The sequence below is a fragment of the Galeopterus variegatus genome, unplaced genomic scaffold, assembly GCF_000696425.1.
Source record: "Galeopterus variegatus unplaced genomic scaffold, G_variegatus-3.0.2 Scaffold331, whole genome shotgun sequence".
Classification (NCBI taxonomy): Eukaryota; Metazoa; Chordata; class Mammalia; order Dermoptera; family Cynocephalidae; genus Galeopterus; species Galeopterus variegatus.
In genome coordinates this window covers 508,183-525,788 of record NW_007726442.1, presented here as the reverse complement: position 1 = coordinate 525,788, position 17,606 = coordinate 508,183, and the positions used below count along the sequence as shown (strand labels likewise).

Below are 17,606 nucleotides of genomic sequence, written 5' to 3'. Positions count from 1 at the left end.
TACATAATATACAAGGAACTCAAACAAATTAGTAGTAAAAAGAAAAAACAATAATTCAATTAAAAAATGGGCAAAGGAGGTGAATAGGCATTTCTCAAAGAAAGATATACAAATGACCAATGGACACATGAAAAAATGCTCAACATGACTAAGCACCAGGGAAATGCAAATCAAAACCAAATCTCACCCCAGACAGACTGGCTATTATCAAAAAGACAGAGATTAACAAATGCTGGCGAGGATGCTGAGATAGCGGAACCCTCCTACACTGTTGGTAGGACTGTAAATTAGTGCAGTCATGATGGAAAACAGTATGGAGGTTCCTCAAACAACTACGGATACAACTGCCATACCATTCAGCAATTCCCCCTGCTGGGTATATACCTAAAGGAATGAAAATCATCATGTTGAAGGGATACCTGCACTCTCATGTTTACTGCAGCTCTATTTACAATAGCTAAGAGTTGGCACCAACCTAAATGTCCCTGGACAGATGACTGGATAAGAAAAATGTGGTAAATATACACAATGGAATACTACTCTGCCATAAAAAAAGAATGAAATTCTGTCATTCACAGCAACATAGATGTTCTTAGAGAAGATTGTTTAGTGAAATAAGCCAGGCACAGAAAGAGAAATACAGCATGTCCTCACTCATAAGTGGGAGCTAAAAATAAAAAAAGAAAGATACAACAATCACAATAATTCATTTAACTTTCAAAAACACAGAACTGAGCCTACCAGAGGTGGGAAAGGGAAAGGAAGGGTTAGCAAGAACTTGGTAAAGGCCACAAAAAATGATTACACTGGGGGCCGGCCCAGTGGCGCACTGGATAAGTGCGCCGCTTGGGAAGCGCGGCGGCGCTCCCGCCCGAGGGTTCGGATCCCACATACAGACCGGTTCCCGCTCACTGGCTGAGCGAGGCGCGGGAGCAACACCGAGGGTTGCGATCCCGTTGCCGGTCCCCAGTCCGGTACGGGGGCAACACTGAGGGTTGCGATCCGTTGCCGGACACGGAAAAAGACAAAAAAAAAAAAAAAAATGATTACACTGTGTAATGTTGAGTATACTGATTATCCTGATATTAGTATCACATATCACATATCACACAGGTATTGATATTCAATGCTGTACCCCACAGATATGTACAATCAATTATGTTTCAATAAATATATTTATTTATATATTTATATTTACACACACACACACACACACACACACACACACACACACTACAAACCTATAGTAACAAAACCACATGGTACTGGTATAAAAACAGACACACAGACCAATGGAGCAGAACAGAAAGCCCAGAAACAAATCCACATAAATAACAAAGGTGCCAAGAGCACACATTGGGGAAAGAACAATCTCTTCAATAAAAAGTATTGAGAAAATTAGATACCTGCATGCAGAAGAATGAAACTGGACCCCTATCTTTTGCCATATGCAAAAAATCAATTCAACATGGATTAAACATCTAAATGTAAGACCCAAAACTATGAAGCTACTAAATGAAAACATATGGAAAATACTTAATAACATGGGACTTGGGCAAAGATTTTTTGGATATGACTTCAAAAACACAGGCAACTAAAAGCAAAAACAGACAAATGGGATTACGTCAAACTAAAAAGCTGCACAGCAAAGGAAACAATTAACAGTGAAAAGACAACCCACAGATTGGGAGAAAATATTTGCAAACTGTACATCTATCAAGGGGTATATATCCACAATATATAAGGAACTCAAATTCAATAGCAAAAAAAAAAAAAAATCCAATTTAAAAATGGGCCAAAGACCTTAGTAGACATTTCTCAAAAGAATATATACAAATGGCCAGCAGGTATATGGAAAAATGCTCAACGTCACTAATCATCAGGGAACAAGTGAGGATGTACAGAAAAGGGAACCCTTACACATTGCTGGTGGGAATGTAAATTAGTGTAGCCATTATGGAAAACCATATGAAGGTTTCTCAAAAAATTAAAAGTAGAACTACGATATGATCCAGCTCTCCCACTACTGGGTATATATCCAAAGGAAAGATCAGTATGTTGAAGAGATATCTGCACCCCCATGTTTAATGCAACATTATTCACAATAGCCAAATTTAGAATCGACCTAAGCATCCAACAACAGATGAATGGATAAATGAAATATGGTATATAAACATAATGGAATACTATTTGACCATAAAAAAGAATGAAATCCTGTTATTTGTGGCAACAGACATGAACCCAGAAGACATTATATTAAATGACTAAGCCAGACACAGAGAGACAAATATTATATCTTCTCATTCATAAGAGAAATCTAAAAAAGTTGATCTCATAGACGTAGTGAATAGAACAGTGTTTACCAGAGACTGAGAAGCAGGGATGGGGAGAGGATGGGCAATGGGTACAAAGCTGTAATTAAAGGAATAAGTTCTGGTGTCCTATTGCACAGTAGGGTGACTAGAGTAAATAATAAGGTATATCTCAAAATAGCTAGAAGACAGGATTTTTTTTTTTCCTTTTTGTCTTTTTTTTTTTTCGTGACCGGTAACGGGATCGCAACCCTCAGTGTCGCGCCCGTACCGCGACCAGCAACGGGATCGCAACCCTCGGTGTCGCACCTGCACCGCACTCAACCAGTGAGCAGACCGGTCTCTATATGGGATCCGAACCCTCGGCGGGAGCACCACCGCACTCCCAAGCGCCGCACTCTACCGAGTGCGCCACCAGGCCGGCCCTAGAAGATAGGATTCTGAATGTCCCCATCACAAAGAAATGATAAATGTTTGAGGTGATGGACATGCTAATTATCCTGATTTGATCATTACACAATGTATACATGTATCAAAATATCACAGTGCACCCCATAGATATGTACAGTTTTTATGTCAATTAAAAATAGGAATAATTTTTAAAAATTTAAAAAAGAAAAACAGGGCCGAGCCTGTGGCGTACTCGGGAGAGTGCGGCACTGGGAGCACAGCAGCACTCCCGCTGCAGGTTTGGATCCTATATAGGGATGGCCGGTGCGCTCACAGCGCTCACTGGCTGAGCGCAGTGTGGCCGGTCTCAAAAAGGACAAAAAAAAAAAAAAGAAAAACAAATTCAATCTTAGCTACATCATTACCTAAAAAGAAAGATGTCCACCCCTAAATCTAAAGAGAAAAATTATTTTGTGCTTATCATATCAAACCTAGAGAAATGTGTTCTGTTCTGGGTATCACAGTTTAAAGAATAACATAAAAAGAATAGAGCATGTTCAGAAAACAGCACACAAAATGATGAGGGGACTAGAAACTATGTAATATGAGGAATGACTGAACAAACTGAGAATGCTCAACCTGAAGAAGAGACTTCCCTGGGGTCATAATAAATATTGTCAAATAGTTGAAGAGCTGACATGCAGAAAGGGAGGTATATTTATTTAGCCCCAATGGGTATAACTTAGACCAATTTCTACTCCTTCTTGGCCTTGAAATTGATTGACATTGGTGGTACAAAAAGACTGGTGTAATGTCAATTCTCCCTAAGAAGGAAATGAACTAGAGCCATAGCATGGCCTTTTGTGGCCCATTTTTACAAAACTTGACTAAAAAGGTTATGTGTACAGAAGAGAAAACACAAACAGGCAATAAATCTATGAAAATACACCCCACTCCACTAATTATCAGAGAAATGTAAAAGCAAAACAACACTCATGTAGGATAACATTAGGGAAAATAAAACTGGCTGAGGAGAGAACTCTCTGCACTCTTTACAACTTTTCTGTAAACCTAAAATTATCCTAGAATAAAATGCTAATTAAAAACAACACCCCCGGCTGGTGAGTTAGCTCAGTTAGTTAGAACGCAGTGTTATAACACCAAGGTCAAGAGTTTGGATCCCCATACCAGCCAGCAGCAAAAAAAAAAAAAAAAAAACACCCTTCAGACTTATAAATTTTTAAAATTCTGACAATATCAAATATTAGCAAGAAGATAGAGAAAAAAAGAATATAAATTGTTAAAACTACTTTGGACTGCAATTTGGCAATATCTATAAAGATGCTCATAGCATTTTTTTGGACCGGTAAGGGGATCGCAACCCTAGGCACGGTGTGGTCTGCACCACGCTCAGCCAGTGAGCGCATGGGCCATCCCCATATAGGATCCAAACCCGCAGCCTTGGCACTACCAGCATCGCACTCTCCCGAGCCAGCCCGAGATGCTCATAGCTTTTGACCCTGCAGTTCCACTCCTAAATATATGACCTACAACTGCACTGTCCAGTACAATAACCACTGTTGTGACTATTTAGCAGGTAGTAACTACTACTGAGCATTTGAAGCGTGGCTAGTACAAAATGAGATGTGCTTTAAATGTAAAATACACACCCAGCTTAGACTTTGTACTCCCCAAAAATGTAAAATATCTCATTAATAATTTTTATATTGATTACATGTTGAAATGATAACATTTTGGGTATACTGAGCTATATATATTTACACCGTTAAAATTAATTTCATCTGTTTAACCTTTTTTAATGTGGCTACCAGAAAATATAAAATCATTTATATTGTTTGCACAATGAGTATATATTAATTGGAAAGCACTGCCCTAGAGCCTCAACCACTAGTAGCTCAAGAGATAAATCAGGCCCGCCGGGAATCCAACGTGGAAGTTTACTGGCTGACCAGGCTTGCTAGCAAAATGCCTTGGAGCCACAACCGGAGGCCAACCTGAGCGGAGGTGGCGACACCAAGACTGCTGCCACCAATGCCGACGCCGGGACCTGTCTCTGAGGATCGGCGAAGGCAGACAGGAGGTTCATCATGGATGGCTTTTTCTCAAGTATTTTTTCCAGTCTGTTTGGAACCCGGGAAATGATTTTATTTTGGGATTAGATGGAGCAGGAAAAACCATAATTTTGTACAGATTACAAGTTGGAGAAGTTACTACTATTCCTACCATTGGATTTAATGTACAGACGGTGACATACAAAAACCTTAAATTCCAAGTCTGTGATTTAAGAGAACCAGGCCATACTAGAGATGTTATTATTCAAACACAGATGCAGCCATTTATGTGATAAACAGTTGTGACCGAGACCGAATCAAGCACTTCCAAGTCAGAGTCGGTTGCCATGTTGGAGGAAAAGGTGTTGAGAAAAGCCATTTTAGAGGTGTTTGTAAATAAGCAGGGCATAGAACAGGCCATGACTCCCTCAGAGATGGCAAGTTCACTTGGGTTACCTGCCTTGAAGGATCGAAAATGGCAAATATTCAAAACGTTAGCAACCAAAGGCACTGGCCTTGATGAGGCAATAGAATGGTTAGTTGAAACATTAAAAAGCAGACAGTAATTCAATCACTTCAGCTTCTGTGAAATGGAGGTTACATCACTTATCCCCTTCACACTACAAAATGTTAAACCTGTATGATTGTTGGCATATAGTGAACTGACTGCAACGTTTGTAATAAATATAAAAAATAAGTATTTGGTTGGAGGGGATAAATCAGTTGAATTACCTGAATGTTCTGTGTAACTTAAAATATTTCTTCCTTGCCTTCTTGTGTTAAGGTATATATTCTATTTGCATGGAATTCTTATTCAAATACAGTCCTATTAAAGAATGCATTGTCATTGGGGGGAAAAAAATCAATTTAGTGGGTCATACCCAGCACTTTTTTTTTTTAATGAAAAAGAGTAGAATAGAAAATATCATAGTGTACTGCAAGTAATAAGGGTAAAAATTTTCTCATTGAACTTCTGATATAGTGTGTATGCAATGGGATGCAATGTAATGCCATGGGTGGTAGTCAAAAATTTTTGAAAGTTCCTGCTAAACTCTGAGAAACACAATGTTCATTGTAGTGTTTGTAATAGGAAATATTTGAAACAACTCATATGTCCAACAAAGGAGATTGAATAAATACATTTACATTTACATTCATTTGCATTCAATGTAATACTACTAATAAGCAGTGGAAATAAATGAACTACAGTTAAAATATCCATATGGGTAAATATCCAAAACACAATGCTGAGCAAAAAAAAAAAAAAAAAAAACAAGTTGCAGAAAATCATATAAAATGATATAATTTATGCAAAGTTTAAAAAGATGAAAAATTGTACATGAAATCTTCTAGTTCTTTGAAACAATGAAATATCTGAAACATAATGGCAAACTGTTAAGATTTGACAAAACTCGGTGGTAGGTACACAGGTGTTCATTATATTATTCTCTATACTTTTCTGTGTGCTTCAAATATTTATGTAAACACACGTCTCAAATACTATATACTTGTCATAATCCCTACTCCATGTTTATACCTTTATGACAGTATATCCTAAATTAAAACTTAAGGCAGGCAGTAGTGGCCTTCTTGTTTGAAAATGACAAGCATTAACCAAATATTGACCTAAGCTTTTTTACTTTTTTAAATCATAGATTTGTACCACCTTGGTTACAACATATTTCATTATTTATATGAATGAGAATGTACCACAGGTCTAATCATTTCCCAAGGAGTAGGGAGGGGGAAGGAAATACTGTAAACTCTGCCATATCTGGTATTGTTGAGGAATCTGGTGTTCTGGTCAATCAAATTGCTTTTGTCTATTAAGAGTTTCCATAAATAATACTGTATGGACTGGTGGTAACATAGGGCTTTTACTATTCTTTTCAGTGGAACCTTCTTGGTCAAAGTATAACTAGCTAGTGTTATATTTATATACAGGGTCTTTTTTCTTTACCTATGTATTTTCCTACTCATACCCAACCAATAAATTCAATATCTGTTTCAAAAAAAAAAAAAAAAAAAGAGTTCCCATACATACCATACATGGATTATAACTTTACAAAAGAATTAAGACACCATAAAACTCACTTAAACCTAGAACTACACAGGATATAATTTATTTTTCACTGATGATTATGAAAAGGCACTTCAGGATCTTACGGTAATTTTAATTTACTTTTAATGCAGTAGATTTCTCTTTCGGTATTAAACCAGTGTTATTTTGCATGCCATAAATATCCTGAACAAACAAATTATGAATTGTGCATTCTGTTTCTCTACATTAACCCATAAAAGGTTCCCAGTGTCTTACACATCTACATTGTTTCTGGTGCATAAATGAGAAAACCTGGAGCTATGGACACTCCGAGGAGACAAAAATTCAGAAAAAATAAATACATTTAGAAGATTTCAATAGGGCAGCAAACAGTTTGACATTTTCTTTACTGTCATTTAAAGCTATGTACCTGTAAAGTCCATGAAACGAAAATCAACATCGTCCATTTTTAAATCTCTGGCTCAGGCCTATGAAATAAGAAAATATTTTAATATCTGTCCTTTATCCTTCAATTTCTCAATAAATTTCTTTCCAGTCAAATTTTTCCCGTTACTTGTTATCCAAAGTGGGGGGAAAGGTTGAGGAAATTTAAAAACCCAGAAAAAGTAGTTAATGAGGGACGGAGCCAGGCTGGTATTCACATAAAAGGGGCCTTCCCGTAGGAGGTTCCTGTCTTTTCTTACACAAATGAGCCCGGCAACGCGGGAACCAATGCTGAGGGAGACCCTGTGATTGGTCTGGCTGGTACTCGGTGCTTCCTCCTAATTGGTCCAAAATCCCTCTTCCCTACCAACCATACATTCAAAACATCCAGTCACTCACCTTCCTTTTTGCCACTCTCGCTAACGCCTTCAGCTCCCCACCCCCAAAGGTCACCAACAGTCTCGCTTCAACAGAACTTAGGTCTTTAACATGTAAATTACAATAACTACTATCTCCCGCTTTCAGTGACTCAGCACAACTCCCCATTTTCTTCCATCGTCATCAAAAACCACTGCCTTTGCCCCTATTCCTTCACCTTCAGCCAGCCACGAGCAGCTCGGCAGTCCAAAGTCATGCCCCAGGGCCACTCTAAAAAGTGTTGGCCTAATAGCTACAACTTCTTTCTCGTTATAAACCATTCCACTAACCTGTACCTGAAGCCTCTTCTAGCCCTTCTTGCCTACTAAATCACTAACCTCAGCCGAGACTGGTACCTCAAGCACTCTCTTCACAAACTTCTTCCACAGCGTCTGACGACACTACGAAAGTTCCTCCCCCTATAGTGACGTCATCAAAGGCCGCTCCCAGTTGGCTTTTACCGTGTATAGCAAAGCCTAAACCTTCGAGCCCAATCTAGACCTTAGGTCCTGGGGATGCCCTTCAGAAAAATCACTGGGTGAAGCCAGGGTGAGAATCACCGAGAGTAAACAAGTATGATATGACGCTGGAAGCATACTACAGTTAATTGACGGAAGAGTGCAGATGGCCAGGATTACAGGAAAGAGAAGAGCAGGGCTTCACTAAATAAACAAATAGATTGCAGACAATGTTGACCACTGGTTATTCAAGAGGGGCAAAGGTCAGAAATATCAGAAGTTGAGGAGGCTGAAAAACCCTGTAGTTCCAAGAAATGTTTTCTGCTGCCCTGCCTTTGTCAAATCTAAAGGAAACTACCTAATGACTCCCCTGCAGGCTCACAGCAAGCTCATGTGTCCCACCCATCTCCATACGAATAGTTTTAGGGATGGAGGTGGAATATATAAGTAAATATGTTTGACTCCAGCTAAATCTATGCATGATGCTTGCAACTAAGGAATTGGCCTCTACTGAAATCTTCACTCAGAGGCAACAGTGTTAAGGCATGATGCCTCCAGATTGGAGACAGACCCAAAATCAAAACATTAACAGGCCTCCTACTTCTTCCTTCATATATACCTCTTTTAAGTCTAAGCCTTGTGCACCTCAGTCAGGCCAGATGTGGAACTGGCTAACAGGATGAAGAAGAGAGACTGTGGCTCCAATTCTGGGAACATTAACAGAGTTCCCTTCTGACCCTGAGAATCTCAGTCCATCTCATGGAAAAGATGGATTTTCTAAAAATAATTCTTTTCTCTCTTCAAAATTTCCTGCATCTAGATCACATAGTGCAATGAAGAAAGGGGAAAGGCAAAACGAGAAAGTGCTGTTATTAACTCCTCTTCTTTTGCATCCTGCAGTTTGGTATGTCTTTACTTCATAATCCTAGATTGCCAAATTAGAGAATCAAGTCTGGTGAAAAGGGGCAGTAGAATATCCCATAGTTGACTGAATCCTCATGCACCACATACTGTGTGACCTTGTGCTAGCTCTTAGAATCTTAGCACCTCAATTTCCACGTCTGTAAAATGGGAATAAAAGTAGTTCTAGGCTTCTGGTTCAATGGAATAATGTACATAAAACATCTAGAACAATGGGTGGCTGGCATATAATCGGCACTTAACAAATATCAGTTCCTGTTTTCATTCCCCATTTCCTGGTTAGCAAAGTAAAGTCTTCGGACTTCTACCATCCCGCCCGGGCCCCTGGCTCTACCATAATGTCTTTGTTCATGGATGAACAGATGAACGAACAAGGCAATAATTAGACCTCAACTCTCAAGTCTACAGCAGCCCTTTCGCATGCATCTTAGAGCTCTTGATGATTAATAATGTCTGTAGTAGAATGGATATTATATTATCCAAGATTATATAAGGCATAAAGGAATCACATGACTCTATTGATTAATACTGATTGTAAATGTGACTCCAAATTCAGGGCTACTTAGCTGACACCACTGCACTGAAAGGGCCAGTGAATAAAGGAAAATACATAGAAAGAGTGAAAATCCTTATGTTGCAAGGGTATCTCCAATTTTTTTGTTTTTGATCTAGATGGTCTCGCTAGATTTTACAAGTATGTGAGAATTAAAAGAAACAAAAAAAAAAGTAAAAGTGAGAGAAAGAGAAGAGGACAGGAGATAGAAGTAGGTGCATATTGAAGAGGAAATGCAAGAGTCAGCAATAAAATGCCATTAAGTGGCACTCAACATGCTCTGGATTATCTTTCCCTACCCTACATAAGCTATAAGTTTTCTGCCCTACCCTTTAACAAAATGTTACAGAAATGGTGAAATAGATAGTACAAAAGGCAGGTGAACAGCTTAGACTCTAATAAGAGCCTATTAAGACTCATTAATAGAATGGATTAAAAGAGAGTAAGCAACCAAAAATGAAAATTAGTTAATAAGGTAGCATTACACCCTGTTAAAAGAAGAAAAAGACATTCAGAATAAATACACAATTATAGCCAGGAAAATTCTAAAAACATAAGTATTAATGGAGTGAGGAAGAATGGCTTGTTCTACCAGATATTAAAACTACTGTAAATAAAATTGCATGGTCATAGTGCAGAAAGATAAATAAACAGAATAGAGTCCAGAAATAGACCCAAATATGTATAGGAATTATTTAAATCAGGGGGGAAAGAATTATTCAAGAAAAAGTGTTGAAAGAACTGGATAGCCATTTGTACAAAAAAAAAATAGATCCTTACCTCACTTTACATACTCAAATAAATACTAGATTAATCAAAAATCAAATTCAATCATAAAATTTCTATGAGAAAATAGAGGTGAATATTTTATCAACACAATGGCAAGATCTGAGCATGATCTGAAAACCAGAATCAAAAAGGAAAAATAATGATAAATTTTACTACATAAAAAAATCTTCGGGCCAGCCCCATGGCTCACTCAGGAGAGTGTGGTGCTGGTAGTGCTGTGGCCGAGGGTTCGGATCCTGTATAGGGATGATGGCCGGTGCACTCACTGGCTGAGCCTGGTGCAGACCGTGCTAAGGGTTGTGATCCCCTTACCAGTCAAAATAAATAAATTAATTTAATTTAATTAAGTTAAACCTTCTGAACAGCACTACAAGCAAGGTTAAAAGACAAACCACAGACTAGAAAAATTTTTTTCAACATATGTAACAGATAGAGTTAAAAACTCTAACATAAAAAGAACTCTTTAAAAATTAAAAAGAAAAAAAACCCAAATATTCTAGTAAGTGATCAAAAGACATGATCATTAATTCACACAGGAATAAATATAGCCAATAAATACATGAAAAGATATGCAACCTCACCAGTAATCACAGAAATGCAAATTAAAGCAAGGTAAAATTTTCACCCATCAGATTGGCAAAGGTTAAAAAGATTAACAAAACCTCAAATTTGGCAAGATATACAAAAGAGGCACTCTTGTGCACTCTTGAGCACAAATTATTGCAACTTTTCTGGAAGGAAAGCAGTTTGGCAATATATATCAAAATCTTAAATATGTGTACCCTATCACCAAACAATTCCCCTTCTAGGAATTTTCCAAAAGAAGAAATTAGGAAAATGTGCAAAGATAGATCAACAGAAACGTTCGCTGAAGCCACTTAAGTGTAATTGTAAACCACTTAAATGTTCACCAATAGTGAACTAGTTATACAACTTATGATACATTAGTACCATATAGTGGAATGCATATACAGCCTAAAAACTTTGCTGTGAAAACAATCTATGGTTATAAAACTAGGGAAATGCCTATATCGTACCATTGAGTTTCAAAGAGAAAAAAGTTTACAGAGAACGTATACACTTAGGTAAAACTGTATGCATATTTGAACAAAAATGTCTGGAACAGTGTTTACCAAATGTCAGCAATATTTATCCTTGAGTGCTGGGTTTAGGAAGAATTTTTACTTCTTTATGTTTTTCAGTATTTTTAAATTTTCTACAATGAACACACATTTTTATCATTAGGGGAAAAAAGAGAACTATTTTCATAAATAAAATCCACAGAAAGACGGAGTTTTTATCTGATAGGCTTGTATTTTCTCAATAAAGTATGAGGCAAAGTCAACAGCAGAGAGTAGGAGGGAGAGATTCAAAGAATGTGAATAAGGTAGAAATGAATTGTTTCAGAGAGCAGAGGAATTGAGAGAAAAGGAGCATTTTCACCCATTGGGGGCCTAATTGAGGTTGATGATCATTAACCTGCCCAGTCATTTGATTGTCTCCAACAATCCTAAACTGCACAAGTTAAGATATGAAGATGAATGTTTGGATTGCTCCAGAGGATGAATGGGAACTCTGGAGTATTGCCTAGAGAATTAAAGGTATTTGCAAAAGAGTAATAATGATAATAAATTCAGGAATTTAAGTGGGAAAGGGAGCAAGCAAAGATTGGAGGAGACTGATGAAAAGAGAGAAAGTGTGTGTGGGGGGGGTCAGTGAATTAGAGGTTTCATGAGGTCAAACAATTCTTGTACTTGAGCAAGTGAGCTGGGGAAGCTTGGGAAGTTGTGGACAGAGAACTTGATTTTTTTTAAGTTTTATTTTATTTTTAATTGACAAATAATAATTGTATATATTTATGGGATTTAATGTGATGTTTCAATACATGTATACATGTGGAATGATCTAATTAGGAATAATTAGCATATCTATCACTTCATATATTTATCATTCCTTCATGGTGAGAACACTTAAAATCCTCTGTTTTAGCTATTTTGAAATATACAATGCATTATTAACACTAGAACTTATTCCTCCGATCTAACTGTAACTTTGTACCAGTTGATCGACATCTCCCCTTTTCCCATCCACCTCCCACCAGCCTCTGGCAACCCCCATTCTACTCTCTACTTCTATGAGTTTGACTTTTTTAGATTACAAATGAGATCATACAGTATTTGTCTCTCTATGCCTGGCTTATTTCACTTAACATAATGTCCTCTAGGTTCATTAATGTTGTCGCAAGTGACAGAATTTCCTGGGAGGTTTTTTTTGGTGGCTGGCTGGTACAAGGATCAAACCCTGGACTTTGATGTTATCAGCACCATGCTCTAACCAACTGAGCTAACCGGCTAGCCCCTATTACCTGCTTTTTTAAGGCTGAATAGTAGTTCATTGTGTATATATACCAGTTTTTAATCCATTCATCTGTTGATATGCTTCCGTATCCTGGCTATTGTGAATAATGCTGCAATGAACATGGGAGTGCAGATATCTCTTCAGTATATTGATTTCAATTCCTTTGGGTATACACCCAGTGGTGGGATTGCTGTATCACATGGTAATTATATTTTTAGTTTTTTGAGAAATTTCTATACTGTTTTCCAAAATGGCTGTACTAACTTACAATACCACCAACAGTGTATGTGTTCCTTTTTCTCCACATCCTCAACACCTGTTATCTTTCATCTTTTCGATAATTGCCAATTAACAGATGTGAGGTGATATCTCACTGTGGTTTTAATTTGCATTTCTCTGATGATTAGAGTTGTTGAGCATATTTTTTATGTATCTGTTGGCCATTTGTATGTCTTCTTTTGAGAAATGTCTATTAAAGTCTTTTGTCCGTTTTTAAATCATATTATTTGTTTTCTTGTTATTGAGTACTTTGCATTCCTTGTATGTTTTGGATATTAGCCCCTTATCCAATGTATGATTTGCAAATATTTTCTCCCAATCCATGGGTTCTCTCTTTATTGTTTCCTTTGCTGTGCAGCTTTCTAGTTTGGCGCAATCCCATTTGTCTATTTTGGCATTCATTGCCAGTGATTTGGGAGTCACGACCAAGAAATCTCTGCCCAGACCAATGTCATAGAGATTTTCCCATGTTTTCTTCTAGTACTTTTATAGTCTCCAGTCTTATGATTAAGTCTTTATTACATTTTGAGTTGATTCTTGTATAAGTGGTAAGATGAGTCCATTTTCATTCTTCTGTATGTGGATATCCAGTTTTCCAAACACCATTTATTGAAGAGACTGTCCTTTCCCCATTGTGTGTTCTTGGCACCTTTGGCAAAAATCATTGACCGTAGATGTGAGGGTTGATGTGTCTGTTTTTATGCCAGTACCATGCTGTTTTTATTACTATAGCTTTGTAGTATGTGTGTGTGTGCGTGTGCATGTGTGGGTTTGGTAGCTGGCCGATACTGGGATCTGAACCCTTGACCTTGGTATCATATATTTTGAAATCTGATAGTGTGATGCCTCCAGCTTTGTTCTTTTTGTTCAGCATTGCTTTGGCTATTTGGGGTCTTTGTGGAGAATTTGATGTTTGAATTAGTACTTTCAGAGGCCTCCATTCTGGCAAGATCTAGGGTATGAGTAGGTGACTAGGTAGCTCAGGTAGAACTCTTTGAACCAAATTACAGAACTACTCCTTCCCTCCTTCACATTTTAACACTCACATTCACACACTTCTTGCCATTCAACTACAGGCCCCAGAATTAATGGCCTTCAAGAGTCTCATTGGAACCTACCTTTCCTGCCTTATTTTTCCACTTCACCCCTTCAAAATCCTAGGCTCTGGACAAATTGAATTATAAGCTTTCCCATCTTTTCACTTTTGTGCACAAGGTTCCCTCCTCCTGGGATGCTCTCCTCCCCAATTTCTGAAATTACACATTTTACCTGTTCATTTTACCTCAGCTTAAAAGCTTTGACCTCCATGAAGACTTATCAGAACCTACCACAACTCTCTCACATGATTTCTCATGGTACTTCATGCATACCTCTCTTAGGACCCTTATTATTTCATGCTTTGTGTCTTTGTACTTATTTGGGTCAATTTTATCTCTGTCTCCTTGAAGAGATTAAGATTAAAACATGCCTAAAGCAAATTTCTACTTTATCTTCAAGCATGGTTCCACGAATGTTTCCTAAGTGTGGTATGTGTGTTTATTTTAGGTGTTGCACAGCCAAACATTTTTTAATAGTTGTTTATTTATTTTAATGTGTATTAGAAAAATACTTTGTTTTGGGCCGAGCCTGGGGCGCACTCAAGAGGGTGCGGCGCTGGGAGCACGGCAGCGCTCCCGCCGCAGGTTCGGATCCTATATAGGGATGACCAGTGCGCTCACAGCGCTCACTGGCTGAGCACTGTGCAGCCGGTCTCAAAAAAAGGACAAAAAAAAAAGAAAGAAAAATACTTTGTTTTGCATTTATTATAGTGGTAAAATTTTTTTTTTAAATAAGTGCATTTAAGCTTTTGAAAAGTGAGTCTTTTGGGCTTTTTTTAATACTCAATACAGGAATCACACAAGTAGAGAAAAATTCATGAAGGTTATACTCAGATGTCTGAAGTCTGGGAAACACTGCACTGAATGAAAAACAGACTAAAGAACCGAATCACTGAACCACTCCCTCCTTCACAAGTGATTTATTTAAACAGCAGTACCAGGATTTATTAGCTCTATTGACTCACTTCTGTAAGCGTATGAAGGCAAGAATCACCCATCTTTAAAAAAACAAAAACTCTCCCTCAACTCCCTCCAGCTACTGCCTGAAATGCTAGTGTATAGCCCCCGTGTCCACTTCCTCATCCTCCATTCACTCAACCCATTGCAATATGGCTTCCACCCCCACCACCGAGGTCTTGAAATGATCAGCTGCTCTTGTGATGATTAATTACATCCAAATTGACAAAACCAATGAATCCTGTTCTGTCCTTATCTTATTTAACTTGGTTCTCCAGGCAGCATTTGGCATTGTCAACTGTTCCTGAAAAGCTCTTTTCTCCCTAGACTTCCACACCACTCTCCCGTCTCTTCAGTCCATCTCCTTCATTGAGTCCTCCTCCTCCGTCTATCCCTTAAAGTTTCCTTAATCTTTTGCTAATGACAATTATAAGAGGAATGGAAAAAGTAATGTTTGCACCTGGTAAAAAATTGAAAAAGTACAGGAGAGAAACCAGATGTTAAGTTTCTTACAATATTTTTCCAGTGAAAAAATTGTGTATAAATACGTCCTCTTTTTTGTTCTTTCACAAATATTCTGCATCTTGGGTTTTGTTTCATTTTGTTTTTACTTAACAGAGTATCTTGGAGATCTTTCCATATCACCTATTGGCACATAGGATTCTATCTCATTTTTTTAATGGCTGTGTAAGTATTCCACTGAATTAATGTATTGTAACTTATTAGTTCCTTGCTGATGCACAGTAGGTAGTTTTCAAGTCTTATACAATTATTGTCACAGTAAACATCCTTATACATACGTAAATTTAAAAAATCTTTCAAAAATAAAAATAAAAAATCCTGTAAGTGGAATTGTCAGATCAAAAGGAATGTTTTTGCTTTGTTTTGCTTTTTGTTGGCTACCTGGTAGAGGGATCTGAACCCTTGACCTTGGTGTTGTAACACTGTGCTCTAACCAACTGAGCTAACCAGCCAGCCCAGGAATGTGTAATTCTTCTTTTTTAAAATTTATTTATTTATACATTTACTTTGGCAGCTGGCTGGTTTGGGGATCCAAACCCTTGGCCTTGATGTTATATCACACTCTAACCAAGTGAACTAACCAGCCAGCCCTAAAGTTATTTATTTTTTAATTGACACATATTATCCATATTTATAGGGTAGTTATATTTCAATACACATATGCAATGTGATGATCAAATCAGGGTAATTAGAATATTCATCATTGCAAAACTTTATTTCCTTGTGGTGACAGCATGAGCTTCTCTCTTCTAGCCATTGAGAACATACAATAAATTACTGTTATAGATTCGTTTTTAATTCTTATATCAATTTGCCCTCCACAAAAATAACAAGAATGTATAAACCTATCATGCATGAGACTGCCTGTTTGCCTTTGCTTTTGCCAATGCCAAGTCATTTAAATTTGTTTTGCCAGTCTATAAGGTAAGAACTGAGATATCAGTTATTTTGATTTGCATTTCTTTAACAAGTGAGGTACAGCATTTTTTCTCATATTTCTTCTTTTATGTTCTTTTTCTAAAAACTACATCCTTTACTCATTTTTCTATCAGGTTGTTCATCTTTCTTATTAATCTGTAAAGAGGTCTTTGTGTATAAAGGAAATTATACAATTTGCACTGCAAAACTTTTTTCTTCTGATTTAGTTTATTTTGCCCCAAGGCAATCTTTAACCCCACACAGCTTCCATCACATACTATACGTCCTGAATTGATGACTCCTAAATCTGTAACTCTAGCCCAGATCTCTATCTTAGCTCCAAGTTCCAGTTGTTAGCTACATATCTTCACCTATATGAAGCTAAACTCATATGTACGTTGATAAACATAACTGGAACTGAATTTTTCTTTCTGCAAATATTCACTTCCTCTTATGCTCCCTATCTTGGCTAATGATTTGATCATTCACTCATAAATCTATATCACCCACTTCTTACTTCCTATGTCCAACTGGACCAAAAACCCTGAAATATTTTGCCCAAATGACTACAATGCCCTCCTAATTACTACTAGCAATATTGCACAGCAGTTAAAGAGCAGAGGCTGCATAGTCAGACAAAACTAAGTTTGTATCCTGGCCCTTATCTTTCCAAGTTCGATGACCTAGAGCATATTTCTTACCTAAAACTTGTTTTCTCATTGGTAAAATATAATCATAACATCTACTTCATAGGGTTACTGAAAGAACTAAACGAGATTGTATGGAGTAACTGGCATATACTCAATAAATGGTAGCTATTACTGTATCTCCCTGCTCTAGCTTCCCCTACTCTCTCCCAAGCCATCTTTCCTTACTGCTGCCAGACTAATCCAACCATCCCCCTGCTTGGAATCCTTCAGTGACTCCCTACCCCATCCCTCCATACACACACCATTTATAACATCTTAATTCCTGGGCCGGCCCAGTGGCGCACTGCTACAGTGCGCCGCTTGGGAGCGTGGTGGCGCTCCCGCCGAGGGTTCGGATCCCACATACAGACTGGTTCCTGCTCACTGGC

At 37.7% G+C, this 17,606-nt stretch overlaps 1 protein-coding gene and 1 pseudogene across 1 annotated transcript in view; one reads left to right on the top strand and one right to left on the bottom strand.

Moving 5' to 3' along the window:
• The window catches only part of TEX11 (testis expressed 11), a 178,280-nt gene extending 173,471 nt beyond the window's left edge, over positions 1-4,809 (bottom strand). Inside the window, exon 1 of the mRNA XM_008567576.1 lies at positions 4,707-4,809. Coding sequence (XP_008565798.1) covers positions 4,707-4,809 — 103 coding nt within the window. The remainder of the gene's footprint in view (positions 1-4,706) is intronic.
• Position 4,810: 1 nt separating this feature from the next.
• Positions 4,811-5,340, top strand: LOC103586322 (annotated as a pseudogene).
• The last annotated feature ends 12,266 nt before the right edge of the window (positions 5,341-17,606 follow it).